Here is an 18,407-nt window from a genome sequence, read left to right on the forward strand (position 1 = left end):
AGCAGAAGCGTTACGCGACCGCACCGGGTTATTGCATTCTACTTCATTGAGTTAAATTTGTGGCCTATATTCTTCCACAAACAAACTGTCGTAATTTCTTGATCTGACGTGGTTAAATTCGGTCTTTAAGACTGACATATGGTGACGGTTGGGCCGATAAACAGACTGTTGTGAAGTGAGAAGAGACTTTCCCAGCCCAACGTGATTTGCATCATCTTGTATTTCCTTAGCGATTGTTGTTCATGACGACATTATATTCCTCGTCTCAGGAAAAACATAGATAAGTAAGTTTCATATGTAACCTAGGAAAACGTATGTATATGTCTATTTTCGAGCCATGGCATGTAACCTTATTCGTTTGGCACTGTGCATGCCTGGGACATGTATTATTTCTTTATTGTCTGCTCCCCCTTTTGTCATCTAATTTTTAAACATCGTAAGATTTTTCCTCAGTGCAATTTTTATTTTAGAGTGTTACATCTTTTTTCCAGGTTTAAAATGAACAGTGTTGGCGCAAACTGCAATGAGCTTAAGCAAGAGTATGATGCTTGCTTTAATGTCTGGTTTTCAACCCAATTTCTAAAAGGCAACAACAGTGAAAGGATGTGTGCACCTCTCTTTAAGGAGTACACCGAATGTGTCAAAGTAAGTACGATTTGTATTTGAACCTCTTTTTATACTATAAATAGTCTGTATGCCATTAATTTTTTTGCGCTTCATTTTTTATAATATTAGGAAGCCATCAAAGAGCAGAAAATTGACATGAAAGAAATTGAGAAAAATGTTCTGAATACTGAAGAGGAGCAGAAAAAGCCTACAGGCCAGAGATGAATTTTAACAGTACCCTCAAGAAATTTCTGCGCTGCTTCACATTCCAGCATTTCTGCAGCAACCCTATTTCATTAGGCACGGTTGCCAATTATTGTACAGTTCGTTCTCATTCTCAAGTATGAAACCATGGGGATCACCTCTTGATTCAACCCTGCCACCCTCTCTCTCGTCCTTTTTTAATTGTGCAAAAATATTGCAATTTCAGGTGTATTTCCTTTGTTTGTCATTTCCGTTATCGACATTAAGTTTATGAAGTTAAAGTTTTATTATTATAATAAATAGGCTATTGCAAGCTTATCAGTCAATAAAAAATACTGTGATACGAAAACCACCTCCTTAGGTTTGAAATTTTGAACCTTTTGAACGCGTTTCTTTGCCCCCCATCCCCACCCCCGCACATTCAACTGTTTCCCCCTGCTCCTCCCACCCCCACCCCCCTCTCCGTCACGTCCGTCATCAACACATCCTTTCCACGAGTTGTTAGGTTAAACCCCAAGCCCGACAGTTTGACGTGTAAAAAATGAGTACTTTCACGGACGTTCAAATCAGAAGTATCGGTGGTGTCCTGAACGACCCGAACCGTCCCCTCAAGGAGCGTTTTAGAGCGCTATTTACTTTGCGCAACATTGGCGGTCCCATTGCTCAGGAGTGCATCAAGCAGTGCTTCTCAGATTCGTCTGCTCTTCTCAAACATGAACTGGCGTATTGCTTAGGACAGATGCAGGATCATGCTGCGATACCTACACTTATCTCTGTCCTACGAGATGTTTCTCAAGAACCCATGGTTCGACATGAAGCTGGTGAGGATTTCTTCACCTCATTTGTTAATGCTCATGGACACCGCTAAACTGACCGATTAAGTTCTTGTCACGCAACAAACTATTGTTTTGCCCCCTACAGGTGAAGCGTTAGGTGCTCTTGCTGCACCTGATGTTCGAGCAATACTCGAAGAGTTTAAAAATGATCCCACAGTTGAAGTGGCTGAGACGTGCACTCTAGCTTTAGATCGCTTGTCATGGCTCGAAAAGCATACGGAAGATGGGCGTAAAGAAAATCCCTATCAGTCAGTTGATCCTACTCCACCATCAGAGGAAACTGATGTGACTAAGTTGAGAGAGATGCTATTGAACGAAAATGAATCACTCTTCAACCGTTATCGTGCAATGTTTGCTCTTCGTAATCTTCGTTCAGAAGATGCTGTATTAGCTTTAGCTGATGGTGTGTAACAACTGAGTGTTTTAAAAGTTCCTGTTTCTTGACCTGCTTAATCATATCTCTTCATTCCCTGCCTTCTATTTTTTCAGGGCTGAAGTCTGGTAGTGCCCTCTTTAAACATGAGGTTGCCTTCGTGCTCGGACAGCTCCAAGATCCTGTGTCAGTTTCCGCCCTCTTAGAAAGCCTTGCAGATAAGAGTGAGAATGAAATGGTAAGACATGAATGTGCTGAAGCTCTTGGAGCAATTGCCACCGATGTTTGTAATGCTGAGTTGAAAAAACATTTGAATGATGAGAAACGTGTTGTAAGTGAAAGTTGCATAATTGCACTTGACATGTGTGAGTATGAGAACAGCCCTGAATTCCAGTATGCAAACACACTTTTGTCAGTGCAGTAGCATAAAGACCCAACCATTATTTTGTGATGCTGTATTTTTTGTTTTTACAAGACAAGTGGCATGAATGTGTAACATGCTCTTTAATAAAATATTTTTTTCCCATTGAGTCAACTTTGATATCATGGAAAGGAAACATTTAGTACCTTTTTTCAGTTTTTTTATTTATCTTGGTTGACAGGAAAAAGAACTGTGCATTTGCAAATTAATTAGTGGTGATGTTTCAGATTGTCACACAAGGCACATACATAGGCACGCAAACAAATTTATCTTTACTCATAGATACCAGTAAGTAATATTCATGTTTTCAAGAAACAAGTAATACTGGTATCTCTGAAATCTTTGATGTTGCTATAAGCAAGATGACATTTGCATGCATAACAGTGAGATTTTCAAAAAGAGGGAAAGTTATTTTGCCCAGTGTGTGAGTCCACAAATACAATCAGGAGTTTTCACAGGATAACTCACTGCTGACTTAAAATTAATTGCAATAGGCCTTGAATTACTATAATACAAAAATCATCGCTGCTTCAATATTCCGTACAAGTAAATGCATATTTGATCTATGGAACAATAGGTAAATAAGTAGGTAATAAGGTAACTTAGGACTACTAGCAGAAATGAATGCTTGTCATTGATCTACAAGATGGAAAAAGGAAGCAATAACTGACGATGGAACACTGGCCACTGTCAATCTTACATGAAAAGAGACCACAGCAAAAGAAAACATCAAGAGGCTTTCTTCTTTTAAAATCAAAAGAATGATGTGGGAAGGAACAGAATTCAACAGGAATGGCACAACATATTAAAAGAAAACATCAACACCTCCAGTTTTTTTTTTTTAAATATAAAATAAGAGAAAAGAAATTGTAAAACTACAAAATTTATACAGGAATCACAAGTGAATTGGTAAAAGTGATGTAGAGCCAATAAAGCAAAAACCATGGCACAAAATGACAACTTAAATATAATCAAATCTGCAAGAAATTATTGCTGACTTTTTAAACAAGAGGCAAATGATGCAAACAATTCAACAAATAAATTAAGGAGAAAAAAATAAACAAGCTATTTAAGTACCTCCAACATAGTACTTCCCCCACCCCTCTCCAAAAGACAGAAGGCGATTCCATAACATGGTAAAAGAGAAGTCCCTACTAGGACTTAAGAAGACGCAACAGCTCTGCTTTGGAACAGAAATACAACCAATGCATTGCTAACAAAAGCAGAAGATGCATCAGAATTTGTCTGGATCAGTTCAGTTCATTAAAAATAAATAATACTAACATAATGAATTGAAAACATTTCATATCAGGACAAGAGGTATACAATCATAGCATACTCTCAAGCCTCACAGATCACTGATTACAACCTCAGAGGGTGCTTGACCTCTCTTATCTGGCTGTGTCTTCAGTTCTGGTGCGATGCTTATAAAATACTTCACAAGGGATAAATTTCCAGAACTTATGCCGCGATGAACCACAGATTGTCCATCATCATCGACAGCTCTGACATCAGCACCCTTTTCTACGAGAAACTTACACATTTTCTCCTTTCCTGAATAAGCTGCTCGAAGTAGCGGAGTAACTTTACCAGCTCTTGTTCGGATATTAATGTCTGCACCATTGCGAAGCAAAAGATGTGCAATATCTATATGACCTTTGCGTGCTGCATAATGGAGTGGGGCATAACCACCAGAATCATAGCAATTCACATTGGTCCCCTTGCGCAAGTGCTGCTCAACCTTGTCAACTTCTCCACAGAGTGCTACAAATGAGAAAAAAACAACTGTGAGCCTGTAGAGGGAGAAAAGTAGAAGGGCAAAGCTTGATTCAAATTAAGGAGAATTACCTGCATAACCCAAACTCCTTTCAAATTCAAGTTCATCTAGAGTCTGGTGGACACTGGGATTTGAAATAGAACATGCATGATGCTCACACATTTTTTGTTTTCTAAGGAAAAAAGAAATCACTATCATTGAATGCAATATAGATGCAGTAGAACTAAATTGTAAAAACAAAAAAAAAAGGCACAAACCTCTTTTTTCTTGAGAGCTATCGTTGTCAAGGATTTCCAACAGGTGAAGAATCAGTAAACAAATAATAAGAAAATATGAGTTAGCACTAATCGCAAATGTAATAATTCCATGTACTGGAAAATAAAGTAAAATCAAATTTGCTTTGAGGAGAGGAAGGAAGCAATCTTCAGTCTATGCAGCACTACTCTCGAATTCTGCTGAAACACAACAAGTTTCACGAAATGTGTAGTTCAACTTTAAATAAATATCGTCAAGACACATGCTATGCACCCACATTCATAGAGTTCTAATGCAATGCAACCACAAATTGAGACATTCATGAGCTTTGGATCAACGGCTAACAAAAGGAGCTTACACTGCTAACAATTACTAAAACGATCCAGCATTGGCATTGACTCTTTATTGTAAAATGAAATCTGCCTCAAAACTAATCCTAAAGACCATACAAAAAAAAATCACTGTATCATTCCAAAACTAGGTTCTCTAACTAGGTATACTCTATTCATACTCAAATGAATAAGGAAATGGGTTGATAGCACATGCTTCAACTAGGTATAATTTAAGAAAACTGGACCTCTCTAAAATAAAGGTTTGTGATAAGATCAAAACTTACATGGACTGGTCTCTCTTTGAAGAGTCCACGTTATTTCAATTTCACCAGTTGATGACACAACTTTGTAACCAAGCTGGCACAGCGTGTTAATAACTGTAATGGGGGGTCCTGAGGAGTAAAGCAATATTTAAAATAAACTGAAGGCAGGAGCAAAGAGGCAGACACTAAAATCCTATCAATTACCTTTGATTACAACACCATTGTTCACTTGAGTCTTTGAGTTTGGGAAAAGTTTTCCTAAAGCGGAAATTTCTTCTGGGTCCAATCCAAATACGTCACAATCATTAGAAGACAAAGCCCCTTTAACAGCCACATAGTAAAACACACTAGCCATGTCAACGTGGAACCGATCAAATTTTAAAAACAGGAGAATATTCAAGCACCTGTAAAAGAAATTCTCATTAGTCAAACATAAAAAAGTTAGTAGCCAAAATAAAAGGTCACTGAAACAAGTTATTACTTGGCTTCGCTGTAATGGGTGCAGGCACTGGCTCAGGCTCAGAAAAATCTTTTCTCATAGTCCACATATACTCATTGTAATCTTGCTTCACAGATGTTGAGGAAGATGCCACTACATGGTATCCCAACACTTCTAAGGCAGACAGAATGACACAGGGATGTTGAAGGTATACTATTGTGCTGTCATCACAATAACCTCCTGAAGCAAAGCGGCTTAGTTGCTCAATGTCACCCGCTGAAAGAAAAATACTATGTAAGATATGCTTGGGTCAAAAGAAAAACGTTAAAAGAATTACAAATAAATTTACCTTTTAAGCCCGATACAAGGACACGCCACGGATATCTATTGTCATAAGACGCTAGGTTGCCCCGCACAATAATATATGGCATGGATGTAGAGAGCTATCCTGAATATGATCCAAACAGAAAGAGATACAGCTTTATGTCACACAAATCATAAATGTTAGATGATAAATTTTTAGCAAAGTATAACCTCAACAGAAACATCACAACTTCCATTAAGATCAAGGTGGAAAATATTTAAGGGGAGCTAACAGATATAACCAAAAAATTGTATAGACGTGCTCCGCGATAAAAATTAAGATAATCAATTAAAGTTGCTACTCGAGTCGAAGGAGTTGTGTGCAGACAAAAAGAGGCGTAAAGCCGAGACTACTGACACTTGCAGCGTTCAGTGGTTGTAGGAGATACGGTTTTGAATTCCATTCGAAAAGGTACACATGACAAAAAACTAAAGAGTAACACAATTCAAAGACAACGTACAGCTCAACTTATGCAAATTTTCTGAATGTTGTTTTGATTTGGTAATGGCCACCGGACTACTCCCTCTCTCCATTCACCACTACACTCACTCTCTGACTCCGTCTGACGAGCACCTGTCTCTGTCGCACGGCACGGTCATGTGACACACGTGACACACGCCCACCCTCCCACAGTCCCAGGCGTTCCACCAATGAGGCGCCTCGTTGCTCGCGCCTCGCGCTGTGCCGAGCGACCGGATTGGCTGGGAGGGCGCAGCGTGGTATGAGAAATCCTGCGCTACGCTGTGTGAACTTCCCCACGAAGCCGACAGGACCACGACAGGACCCGTCGCGACTTTGATTGATTAGATCCTTTCAGCCAGAAACGCGTTCGCGGTACCTTCTGAGTTCGTCCGGCAAATCATCTTGATTCACCGTGGCTATGTATACTTGAATAAAAAGAAACTAAATTTACGTCGCGAGCGATTTTTATTTCAAAATATTTTCAATCCAACATTATTAGCTCATCCGAACGCCATAGATGCGTGGCGAAGATATTGCTAGCCCCGCGTACGTCCAGTGAGCAAAGCTCGGTGAGTGCCCCCACCCCCGCTGCAGGCTGCAAGGTGCAGGCATGCAGGCCCCTAGTTGGCCGCCGAGGTGCGCCGAGGTGCGCCTCGGGGCCTTGATAAGGCCTGGTGCACACAATGGGGCCGGCGCGTGCCGCCGTGGTCGCGGTGCTGGTCCTCGTCGTCCTCGCCCTGGAGACGGCGACGCGCACACTCGCCCAGGAGGACGGACTGCGCATCGGCGAGCTGGTGCCGCCGAGCGAGGGTGAGCTCATCGAACAGCGTTTCGTCACCCTTATGGGACACGGTCGTGTCGAGAGAGACAGAGCGACATGAAGCTGCTCGCAGACCTGCGCTGGGAGGACGTGTCTTCGTGGCGAGACCTGCCCACCAGCGCCGTGTGGTGCGGCTACCAGTACCCCAACGACGAGAACTCGCGCCGCGAGCGGTCGTACGTGGCGCGGGTGTACCGCATCGGCAGCCTCGTCCCCGGGAAGGTGACGTACTGGGGCGCCTCGGCCGCCGTGGCCAACTCCACCTTCAACAGCGTCTCCACATACGAGGTACACAATGCGGAGCAGAGAGAACCCATCCTCGCTCGCACTCAAGGTGCCGAGAGACAACAACGCTGCCCGCCTGCCTCCAGGTGGCCGTCGTGAACCCTCGACGCGTGCTGTGGGTGGCGTCCTCCAACGGCAACGTCCCCGCGGGCGCCCCGATCGCCGGCCTGTCCAGGGAGGGCACCCCGCTGTACTCCTGCAAGTTCCACTACGACCGCCGGCTGTCCATGGCCTGTGGCGCGGTACGCCCCCGGGTTGCCTCGTCAGCTTGCTAGACAAGGAGTGATTCGGAACGTTCCTCGCGGCAGGTGCAGCGCTACACGGAGCGGTGCGTGGCCGAGATGGACGGCAGCCTGGTGTCGTCCCCGGTGTACGAGGTGCTGACCCTGGTGCCCGGGCCGGCCTTCCCGCCACCGCCGCTGCCCTTCCCCGCGCTTGCGCTGCCGCGGTACGCCGCTGGGGCGTACGCCGGCTACCAGAACCAGGGCGTGGAGGACGACCAGATGCCCCGGCCGGCCGGCCGACAGAAGTAGCGACATGGGTGTACAGCAGGACCATTAAAGTGGCTCGCTCGCGTTCCAAAAGTGCGCTATCCCGGCCAACTTGATCACAACAGCGGCCGAACCAAGCCTCTGACTCGCACTTATGATTGGGCGTTCCTCACCATGACGAGTCCATGTGCTGTTCGGTCCTCACACATTGACAGCTTGCCGCCAAACAACGGCTTCCGCTTGCTGTTAGAGACCTAGCGTGCGTGGCATGACCAGAAATGGCGTGACAGCGACGTCACGTGTGCAGTCAACAGTCCCGCACACCCCAAAACTCATCTCCGTAAAAAAAGTTGGCCAAAAAGGATGCCAACGGCATGCGGTGTTCCCAGGCGGTCACCCATCCAAGTACTGACCGCACCCAACGCTGCTTAACTTCGGTGTGCGGAAGGGAACCGGTGGACCCAGCGTGGTGTGGTCGTTGGCGAAGGCTCGAGCTTTGCGCGCCGCACTTGTAGCGTAGCTGTCTGTAGCGCCGAGCAAGTAGGCAGCCCCTCGTACACTCATGCGTGCCTAGCCTACCTGCCAGGCGTCTGTGACCGTTACCATTACCATTAGAGACTAGACCTCACTTGATCGTATGCCATTTCGGGTCAGCTGCTTTGGGACTTCAGTCAGCAAGTCAGACCACACATAGCCGCTGTGGATACATCCCCAAAATTAATTGGTGTTTCATCACTTAAGGATCAGGTGTGAACAAAAGAAGGGACACTATGTAGTTTCATAAAATTACTCCTTTCATTTAATTTAGAAGCAAGTATCAACACTAAAAGAACATTATTGATCAATATACTGTTTGTTTATGTACATGAAAACTCAGACATGCATTATATAAAAAATATTTAAAAGGTATCACAGTTATAGTATAAATAGGAAACTTAAAGCTCATTCACATGCAACAAATATTTTAAAAAACAAACATTAAACATTCACACTTATTTTTAGTTTGAAACAGAGTGCTCTTAGACCATAATTAATGTCCTCAAAAGCAAAGGGCCGCGATTCTTTTCTGAGACTGCCCCAGTTGGGTTGAAGAGACGGGAGAGAGCTGCTCACTGATTTCCCCTTCTTGTTTTTGAACTTATTGATACAGAACATTAATGTTGACTTCAATTTCTCATCAGAAGAAATAATCTGAAAACAAGACTTCAAAGTTAATCAAAGAAGACTCAAGAAAGGCATTATAAACCTTATACCGATAGTACCTTAGCTTTATCAGTGTTTTGGCTAAAATGCCACAGCATTGTAATGAAGTTCTGTAGAACCCCCTCTTCAACTGAAATCCATTTTTTCATAAGGTGTGGAAATAGGTTCAAGTAAGAACCATCCTGATGAAAAGAAAACTCAAATTAGCAGACAAATACTGAATATTTCCATCACTATCCTAATTTTTGGCATCTCAAAAACCAGAAGAAGCTTATGTTGCACTTTAAGAAATATTTGATGATACGTACACACCACACAGCATCATTCGTTTTTTCATATTTGCAGAGATGCAGTAATACTCTAGATGCTAATTTTGCAACAGCCATGTCAGCAACACCACGATTAACATTGCACAGAACACTAAATAATTTGGCAACAATATCCTGAGCCACCATTTCTTCACTTAAAACAGGTGATATCATACAAATGGTATCTGCAGAAAAGAAGAAACAAGATTATAATGATTTAAGAAAGAAAAGAAACAAGTGCTAAACTACTATGAGACAACAATTACTTACTCAATGCGTTTAAAACCATAACAACTCCCCCAACTGTTTCACTCTCTAGGTCACAACATAAAACGCCAATACGTTCTTTCATGGATTGGGGTTGAGATGGAGCCTGAGCACGTAATTCTTCATTTAGGTCCTTTAATCTTGATGTTTCTTCTTCAAACCTTTTCCGTGATAGATATCCCCGATAAAATGACTGCAAAAAATAAAATAATCATAAAAAATTGCCAGAACAAAATTGTTTGAAAATACTAGCCAGACTCATCAATCATATACCTGTATCTTGGTAGCAGCAGAATTTTTGAGATATATTTCCTTTCTTCTGGAACACCAAGCCCGCCACGTCCGCTGGATAATTTTTGCAGAGTTTTCACGGTGAGCTTGAATAGTCTCTTGTACCTCTCTCTCCCTTTGAATCCATTTCCGGGTGAGGAATCCTCTAGCATGTTTCTGTAAGAAAGCACATACGATGTAAGGATAAAGTGAAAATGAACCACATGCAAACAAGGAGACTAAATTAAAAGAAATACCTGAAGAACTATTGCTGCAGATTTTTTGGAGAGGTAATCTTCCCTTGCTTGTGAAACTAATTTCCACATTCTCCAATGCTTTTGAATAATTATTGCAGATGACCGTACCAATTTAAACTGATTGTGCTGTTTTCTTGCTAACACTAGTGAGCGCCACCACACCTGAATAGTAACAGCTGCTTTGCGAGTTGATTGGAAAGCTTGCATTTGCTGCCTCATAGCCTGAAGAGCCCTCCAGCGCCTTTGCACTGTGATGACAGCATGACGAAGCACTTGAAATTTAGTGCGTTCCGAAATCATAGCACACTTTGCACGCCAAATGCACTGAACAGTTAAAGCTGTTTTCTGGAGCTCAAGGTACCTGAGTAAAAAACAATACATCAGTCAAGTTGAAGAACACTTTCTGTTGAAAAGTGTTTGGATTTATTTCTTACTTATGTCGCTGCTCTTTCATAAGCTTGTCAGCTCGGAACCTTCTTTGGATGACAATGGCAGCCTTACGGATTTGGTGGAAACGGTTTCGCTCCCGTCTCATCTCCAGCAGTCCCCTGTACCTGGACTGCAGCACGCACGCCGCTCGCCGCAAGGAGATGAATCGGGCAAGCTGGAGTGCCATCGCCATTCGGGCCCGCCAACGCCTCTGGACAGTCACGGCTGCTTTCTTCAAGTCCAAGAACCTGAAACATTAAGTAAATTGAAATTTGGTAGCCTGGATACAAATGAGAAGCAGTGATCGATCTAAAAAAATTTATAAGACTACGTGGCACTATTAAATTGCATGTGTTGATCCCTCACCTTTGGCGTTGCTGCTGCGTCTCCTTGAGCGCCCGGTGGCGGGCCTGCACGAAGAGCGCGGCCGAGCGTAGGCGCTGGAAGTCATTCCTGGCTTGCTTCATGGCGAGGCGGGCACGGTACCGCCGCTGCAGCACGATGGCCGCGCAACGCAGCGCCGAGTACTCCTGGCGCGGGGCCTTCATGGCGAGGTGGGCGCGGTAGCGCCGCTGCAGCACGAGGGCCGCACTGCGCAGGGTCGTGAAGTCCCGACGGGGGGCCTTCATGGCGAGGCGGGCGCGGAACTGTTGCTGCAGCACGACGGCCGCGCGGCGGAGGGCCGTGTAGTCCTGGCGGGGCAGCTTCATGGCGAGGCGGGCACGGTAGCGGCGTTGCAGCACGACGGCGGCGGCACGCATCGCCGTGTACTCCTGGCGGGGGGCCTTCATGGCCAGCACGGCGCGCCACCAGCGCTGGATGACAGTGGCAGCACCCTGGCGGCGCGCACACTTGAGGTCGCGGAGGGCGGCGCGGGCGCGCACCCGGCGCTGGACAACCAGGGCGGCAGCGCGGAGCCGCAGGAAGCGGGCGCGCTCCTGTCTGCCGGCCAGCCAGGCCCTGACGGCAGGCTGCAGGACTCGGGCGGCACGTCGCTGGAAGAGGAACTCGATGCGGAGGTGCCTGGTGAGCTGGCGGCCGCGCCAGCGTTGCTGCAGCAGGCACGTGGCGTCGCGGACTTGCAGGAAGCGGCGGCGGTCGCGGCGCGCGCGGTACCAGGCCTGTATGGTGACGGCGGCGCGGCGCTGCTTCAGGAAGGCGGCGCGCTCGGCCTCCATGGCGCGGCGTGCTCTCCAGCGGCGCTGCACCGCCAGGACGGCGCCAACAAGCTCCAGGAAGCGCTGCCGCTGCGCCTTCATGGCACGCTGTGCCCTCCAGCGACGCTGGACAGCCACCGCGGCGGCGCGCAGCGCGACGAAGTGGGCCCTGTCGCGACGCATGGCCATCCACGCCCTCACGGAGGACTGCAGGCGGCGGCACGCCTCCAAGCGCTGGCGACGTTCGAGCAGCCAGACCCGGGCCAAGTCCACGGCCGCGAGCAGGCGGCGGGCAGTGCGCCGTCGCCGGAACCAGGTCTGGATGCGCAGGGCGGCGGCCATCCGGCGGAGCTCCGTGAACCTCTTGCGCGTCAAGACGCCCTTCCAGTGGGCCTGCAGCTTGACTGCGGCGGCGCGGCGCTGCAGGAAGTCCTGGCGGAGGCGGCGGGTCTCCACGGCGCCGCGGTACCACCGGGCGATGGACGTGGCGGCGTGGCGGGCGCGAGCCAGCGCGGCCTCGGCGGCGTGGCGCCTCCAGTGCTTCTGCAGGACGACGGCGGCGTGCTGGCGGGCGGCCTCTTCCCGGGCGCGCTGCTCCCGGACCAAGGCGACGCGTCGGCGAGCCAGCACGACGCGCCACGCGGACTGCAGCACCACGGCGGCGGCCTCGCGACGGGCGCGCTTGCGAGCGCGGATGCGGGACTCGATGTGCCTCTTGAGGGCGGTGCTGCGCCACCAGCGCTGCAGCACTTCGGCGGCGGCAGTGAAGCGCGGCGCCTGGAACTTGTAGATGATCTGCCAGAGCAGCGACAAGGTCTTCTCGCGGTGGCCGTCCGCAATGTCTTTGGCTTGGATGCCGCCGCACAGAGCGTAGCCCGCCTCCTTCAGGGCGTTCAGGGCCAGCTCCACGTTGTGCAGCTTCTGCAGGCGCGAGATGGCCGGCACTCGCAGCTTGCCGTGCAGGTTGTTGGTCTTGGTGATGAGCTCCATGACGCGCACCAGGCGCACGCCGTCGCGGAGGTCCAGGAGGCCCTTGACGGCGTACTCGAACTCGTCGAGGAACGTCTGCTTGACGGTGAGCTTGCAGTCGAAGGCCGCCAAGTAGCGGTTGATGTCGCCCATGCCGGAGAGCAGGTCTCGCGCGAAGGCCGACACGATCTCTCTGCTCTCCTTGTACGTCGACGACCGGGCGAAGAGGCAGGGGTCGTGGCCAATCAGCTTGGCGGTCTTGGCGCGGTCCAGGAAGAAGACGAGAAACAGAAACTTCTTGAGGGTGAACTTCTTCATCTCCTCCTGGAAGCCGGGCAGCTTGAGGTGTGGCACGGTGGGGTGCGAGAAGGTGGCCAGGATGCCGTCGTCACTCAGGAGGTTGTGGACGAGGAACGCCGTGAGACCGACGTAGTCAGAGTTGTTCTTGAGTGGCACTGTGCGTCCGTACACTGCCTCCAGCCCAATGCGCAGCCACAGAGGGTTGTAGCTCAGCAGCAGCTCTAGCACCAGCTGCTGCAGGCCTACATCAATGTGCAAGTCTCGGTCCTCTCTCACCAACAGAATCTTCTGATCCACTTTGACTGAAATTTTTTGAAGGACACTTGCAACTTCTTTAGACCGGATGAGGCCCATTGCTGATTTCCTTAATGAATTGAGTCGAGAGTTTTCACCATAAAGGTCTGAAGAGACTGTTTCACGAGATGGGGCCAGGCTATTATCCTTCAGTCTGCAAGTCTTCTGCCATAAGTCACCAATATCAATGCTGGGTAAATCAGTGGTTTCCAGTTCAGTAGGTGGTGTCAGCAAAGCATTGAGCCACCTGATCATGTCACTTTCCTGTCGTGCAATCCATGCACTGTCATTAAAAATTGCTCTATTAAGGAACGGGTCAGAAGTCGTGGAAGCTGCGAAAGGATCTACGTTTGTGACCTCAGCTAAAATATCATCAAGACAATGCAATGGTTCAGACTTTTCTGCCATCCTCTGAGCAAGCCTTCTAGAACCTCTTGGAATTTTGAACACAGATACATCTTGTTTTGAAGTGTTGGAAACTGAGAGACGTGCGTCTGGAAGTCTCGAAGTCCTGGATAGAGAGAGACGTGAATCTGAGGGTCTGGGAGCCCTAGAAAGAGAGAGACGAGCTTCTGGAAGTCGGTCTGTCAAGGATGGTTTAGGATCTGAGTTTTCTTCCTTGAGGCTGCTCGCCCTTTTTCCAGTGGAGCAAGGAAGTGCACCGTTGATGGTTTGTCTCCTTGGCAATACCGACCTGGAAACCTTGGTGGTTTTGGCAAGCGCTGAGCACGAACTCTTCAGAGTGGGTGAGACACGGATTAATTTTCGTTTTGGTGATGAAGTCCTTTTTGGCCTGGCTCCTGTTTTTGATCTGCCAGGTGATGGCGATGAAATCAAATTTACAGAGCCTTTTCTCTCTTTCGGATCAGGAAACTCCACAGTAAAGGCAGTACTCTTCAATTTGCTGCTGCGAACATCCCTTCCATTGAGATTGGAGGTGGTATCTTCTTCCTGGATAGACAGTAATGCTGACCTAGTATGGCGGTGATGTTCATCTAATCTAGGGGAGTGAGGAACACTTGAGCCATTATCTAGATGAGCAGATTCATGAAGAAAGACACTGTCATTAGAATCATTATGAGCACCTACAGAGCCTCTTGAGTTCTGCTCTTTGACATAGGTTTCTGTGCTGAGCCTATCCTTCACATAAGTACTTGTGCTCAGTCGATCTTTTACATAGGTATCAGTGCTAAGACGATCATTGGAGCAATTGTCATTCATTTCTGGGATGCCTCCGCTGATGCATTCAAAAGGTTCAGAAACGTTTAATTGAAGAGCGGCACAATCTGCAGGATTGGCAGTTTGAGGGCTTGACATGAGATCAAATAAATCCTTGCGGACATTCAGATTCGCCCCACTCGACGCCACTGGGGTCACCACCTTCACACCTGTTGAACAGCGGCGTGGATCTTCAGAAGGAAGTGGAAGGTCAAACTTCAATGTGGAGTCCATAAAAGAGTCTGAAACCTCAGGTACAACTGGAGCCAGCTGATGAGTAATGTTTGAGATTTCTATTCGAGGAATTTCCTTAAATGTAGGTTTCTTTGGTGATGGCTGCAAAAATTCAGCCTCCACTTGAGCTTCTTCAAGACTATCTTCGAATTCATCTTCTTCTTGCACATAGGTTTCAGCTAAGTGCTCTTTCTTGTTTCCAAATTGGATTAAATGATTAGCAACCTCAAATGTTTCTCTGCGTATGGCAGATGAGGTATTAGAAGTCTTTTTAAATTCTTCATGAACGGTGACCAATACTTTAGGTGGCATAGCGCATCCGTCCACAAAATCATGGCCAGGCCTGGGTGGAGCTACTGAAGGGAGCACAACTGGAGACATGACAAAATCATCAAGAGCACTGCTTTTCAGTTGATTCACATTTGAGTTAGTATTTAAAGGAGATAAAACGAAATCTTCAAATCTTCTGGAGATGTCATGCTTATTCTTCAGTACTATGTTCCTTGAGTTGGTTTCCTTAGCACATTCAGGAGAATTTTCTTTGTTTTCAGGGTTGACAAGGAAAGTCTGGCGTCGGCAAGGAGAAGATGTCACACTGGAAGAGCGAGGAAGTGAGCGAGCAATACGGACTTGCTGCTTTACCAAACTACCTGACACAGAAGCTTGTTTTGGCGAATTCTTGATTGGCTTATTGGACTTCGCTACAGACAGCTTCTTAGCCAGCACTGTAGGTTTAGCAGGATTTTTTGGTGCCACTGGTCTTTTGACAGTCTGCAAAAAAAGATTAATAAATTATGAATTTAATTAAAATTTTTTCTTATGACAGGAAGATAAATATTTACAACCAAAGAGGCATCAACATGTCATTGGCACATACCTTTTTAGGTTGAGGGACAGTGGTGCTACAAATCAGGACAAATTCAGACCTCAACTTGGATGATGTTCGGACTGGTACACTTTCCCGCCAGCTGCCAACTTCAGTGGGAGTCCAGACGATTTCCAGAATAGCTTCCTCGTCAGCTCCCAACTCCACTTCCGTGAAACTAAACTCAAAACCTCTATCTGGAGGAGGCAGAGAGGGTAGTTCAACCTGAGTAAAGCAGGAAATAACAATGCTTACAATACACTAGTGAACAAATAATACTACAAAGGAGTAAATCGGAAATAGATAACTTTGAAACACGAAATCAAAGATTAAATTACTTACAAAAAGATTAGCCTTTGACGCATTTCTGATGATGAGCAGCTTGCTGCACTTCGACTTCAGTTTAACATTCTGGAAAGTGAGTTTGGGAACAGGCTTGAATGGGGCAAGGAACAGAACTTCAGGTTCCTCACGGTCATTCCTCGCAGGGTTCACGTGTTTTGGGGGACTAATCTAAAGGATCACAGAAAAACAAATAAGGTGTCAAAACTCTTTTAAACACATATAAAACAGTATAGGATGTCCGAAAAATTTGATCAATCAGCAGGCTGCAAATGATGTAAAGTTGATTGTTCACTTCAAGGCAAGGAAGGTTTACCTCAAACGTGGCCATGACGATTGACGCTTCACACCATTTGAGAGCGGAAACGCGGTTAAATACTCGAAGAGTCCATCGTTTCAACTCGAAGTACAAAATAGAGGAACTCGGTAACAACCCTCTACACTCATCCCCACGACCAGACTAACGGCCAAAAACGTTTGAATCGTCCATGTACGAGCACCAACATAATGGCCCAAAAAATGGAGCCATGATTCTAAAGCCACTTTATCACAAAAGCAGTTGAACGCATAACAACAAATTTTATAAATTTTAAAAATCTTTCAATCAAAACTTTTTAACACCCATCGTAAAATAAGGACCTATTTCATTGAATATATAGCCCACAAGTTTCTATTTCTGGTGTTGGCAGCAGTAACCTCAACATTACTTTGTTTCTTAGCGGCACTTTTGGACCGCGCGCCGAAGAATGAAGAGAAGAAATGTGAACTTGTTTTCCCCTCAGATATAAAATGTTTTATTGCACGCAAGTAATTTTAATTAATTTCACAATCCTGTTTTTGTAAAAGTTTGGTATGTTTAGCTGTCTACAGTGTCATGAAGTTCAAGCTTGAGAAATATTGAGTTGGGGTGGAGAAAAAAGTTTCAGAGTACCAAAATAAATAGAACATTTTATTGAACTAAATATTATCTACACAGTTGAGGAATCACATCACCACACTTAGCACTTATCTTAATTGAGGCCAGTTTGTCCCCTCGAGTTTCCCCTATATTCACAATAGCTATAGATTTATGAAGTTCAGCAGCTTGTAAGACAATTCTATATGCTGAAAAAACTGTCAATGATGTTCCAAGGACCAAAAGCCCATCACATAGTTTCACCTCATTACGTACAGCTTCAACGCGGTCTTTAGGTACATTGTCACCAAAAAATACAATGTCAGGCTTTAGTAAGCCCTTGCAAGAAGGGCAGGAAGGGACATTGAAGCCTTCCACTTGCTCCTGTACAACAGAGATCATTTCAAAAATAACTGGGATATTTCAGAAAATGTAACCACATTATATATAGAGAGAAAATTGATTGAAAGTTACCTGATTCATTTCCACGTCTCCATCAGGTCGCATTGTCTGCTGAACAATTTGCATTTCTGGGTTTAATTGGGTCAATAGATTCTGGAAAGCGTGCCTTTCAATGGTGAAAGTGCAGCCTAGGCATACAACACGAAAAGCAGAACCATGCAGCTCAATAACATTTTTCGTCTTTGCCTTAATATGCAAGCTGTCAACATTCTGAGTAACAACACTTCGGACTACACCCTCCTCATTCACCAGCTTGCTGATGCTCAAATGTGTGGCATTAGGTTCGAAAGAAGAAAACCTTGGCCAGCCCACATAGTTTCTGGCCCAATATCGTTTACGGGCACTCTCAGATTTCAGAAAATCTCGGTACTGTACAGGTCTATTGGTACTTCTTGCGTACAGGCCCACTCCTTCAGAGCGGTAGTCTGGTATGCCACTTTCGGTCGAAATTCCAGCTCCAGTCAAAACCACTAGATTCTTAGACACTGCCATCAGACGGTCCAGTTTTTCAATATCTTCTTCTTTGGCAGGCAAATGTTTGGGCACGTACGAACTACTACTCTGGTGCTGGTGTCGTCTGCCAGCGATTCTACCCATGTAATGGGACACACGAAGTGTCACATGGGAATGGCATGGTATTTCTTTCAATGGTCTAACAAACATTATTTTTGGCCACAAAACTCCAATTAATGATGCTCTAAATCGCGAAAATGGACGAACTAGACTCACACTGTGTTGTCTGCGAAAGTGACTTTAACCTCACTCATGGCTTGTATTTGATGCAGACGACCCTGCCAGACATACCAACACAAACAGTAATTTTTTCAACAAAAAACGAGATTTCGGTGTTATCACGCTAGTGTTTTTGTGGTAGTTTCTTTCATTATCTTCAATATTTTATCGAAAGTGTCTTTTTGTGTGAGTTGTGCTTTACTGTTCGAAGGTGTTCGTTGACTTTCTTAAATTTTGGTATTTTAGCGTTGGCTTTTGGCTCTGTTGCCAAGTTGAG

The 18,407-nt window shown here is 46.0% G+C and overlaps 5 protein-coding genes and 1 non-coding gene across 6 annotated transcripts; 2 read left to right on the top strand and 4 right to left on the bottom strand.

Moving 5' to 3' along the window:
- Positions 1-5: 5 nt before the first annotated feature.
- Positions 6-1,128, top strand: LOC117639811 (TP53-regulated inhibitor of apoptosis 1-like). Its single transcript, XM_034375746.1, has 3 exons — positions 6-284; positions 492-645; positions 736-1,128. Exons 2-3 carry the CDS (start codon positions 499-501, stop codon positions 829-831), a joined length of 243 nt encoding a protein of 80 aa, XP_034231637.1. The 5' UTR covers positions 6-284; positions 492-498; the 3' UTR covers positions 832-1,128.
- Positions 1,129-1,256: 128 nt separating this feature from the next.
- On the top strand, positions 1,257-2,554 carry LOC117639809 (deoxyhypusine hydroxylase-like). Its single transcript, XM_034375744.1, has 3 exons — positions 1,257-1,631; positions 1,732-2,049; positions 2,136-2,554. Exons 1-3 carry the CDS (start codon positions 1,352-1,354, stop codon positions 2,441-2,443), a joined length of 906 nt encoding a protein of 301 aa, XP_034231635.1. The 5' UTR covers positions 1,257-1,351; the 3' UTR covers positions 2,444-2,554.
- A 29-nt stretch (positions 2,555-2,583) lies between these two features.
- Positions 2,584-5,689, bottom strand: LOC117639684 (ankyrin repeat domain-containing protein 39). The gene is made up of 7 exons (XM_034375559.1): positions 5,549-5,689; positions 5,272-5,471; positions 5,089-5,196; positions 4,475-4,491; positions 4,378-4,389; positions 4,289-4,331; positions 2,584-4,204 (listed from the first exon to the last, which is right to left on the bottom strand). The coding sequence occupies exons 2-7, from the start codon at positions 5,420-5,422 to the stop codon at positions 3,789-3,791; spliced, it is 747 nt and encodes a 248-aa protein (XP_034231450.1). The 5' UTR covers positions 5,423-5,471; positions 5,549-5,689; the 3' UTR covers positions 2,584-3,788.
- A 2,603-nt stretch (positions 5,690-8,292) lies between these two features.
- LOC117639826 lies at positions 8,293-8,411 on the bottom strand. The gene has a single exon (XR_004587387.1). It is a non-coding gene; the product is annotated as a 5S ribosomal RNA (ribosomal RNA).
- A 290-nt stretch (positions 8,412-8,701) lies between these two features.
- On the bottom strand, positions 8,702-16,825 carry LOC117639599 (protein abnormal spindle). Its single transcript, XM_034375431.1, has 11 exons — positions 16,358-16,825; positions 16,042-16,212; positions 15,712-15,924; positions 11,029-15,605; positions 10,668-10,910; positions 10,234-10,594; positions 9,980-10,153; positions 9,710-9,899; positions 9,440-9,624; positions 9,191-9,313; positions 8,702-9,119 (listed from the first exon to the last, which is right to left on the bottom strand). Exons 1-11 carry the CDS (start codon positions 16,370-16,372, stop codon positions 8,907-8,909), a joined length of 6,465 nt encoding a protein of 2,154 aa, XP_034231322.1. The 5' UTR covers positions 16,373-16,825; the 3' UTR covers positions 8,702-8,906.
- Positions 16,826-16,969: 144 nt separating this feature from the next.
- Positions 16,970-18,200, bottom strand: LOC117639602 (NAD-dependent protein deacylase Sirt4-like). The gene is made up of 2 exons (XM_034375435.1): positions 17,411-18,200; positions 16,970-17,320 (listed from the first exon to the last, which is right to left on the bottom strand). Exons 1-2 carry the CDS (start codon positions 18,059-18,061, stop codon positions 17,006-17,008), a joined length of 966 nt encoding a protein of 321 aa, XP_034231326.1. The 5' UTR covers positions 18,062-18,200; the 3' UTR covers positions 16,970-17,005.
- Positions 18,201-18,407: the final 207 nt, after the last annotated feature.

This window comes from Thrips palmi, unplaced genomic scaffold (assembly GCF_012932325.1).
Source record: "Thrips palmi isolate BJ-2018 unplaced genomic scaffold, TpBJ-2018v1 HiC_scaffold_11, whole genome shotgun sequence".
Lineage (NCBI taxonomy): Eukaryota > Metazoa > Arthropoda > Insecta > Thysanoptera > Thripidae > Thrips > Thrips palmi.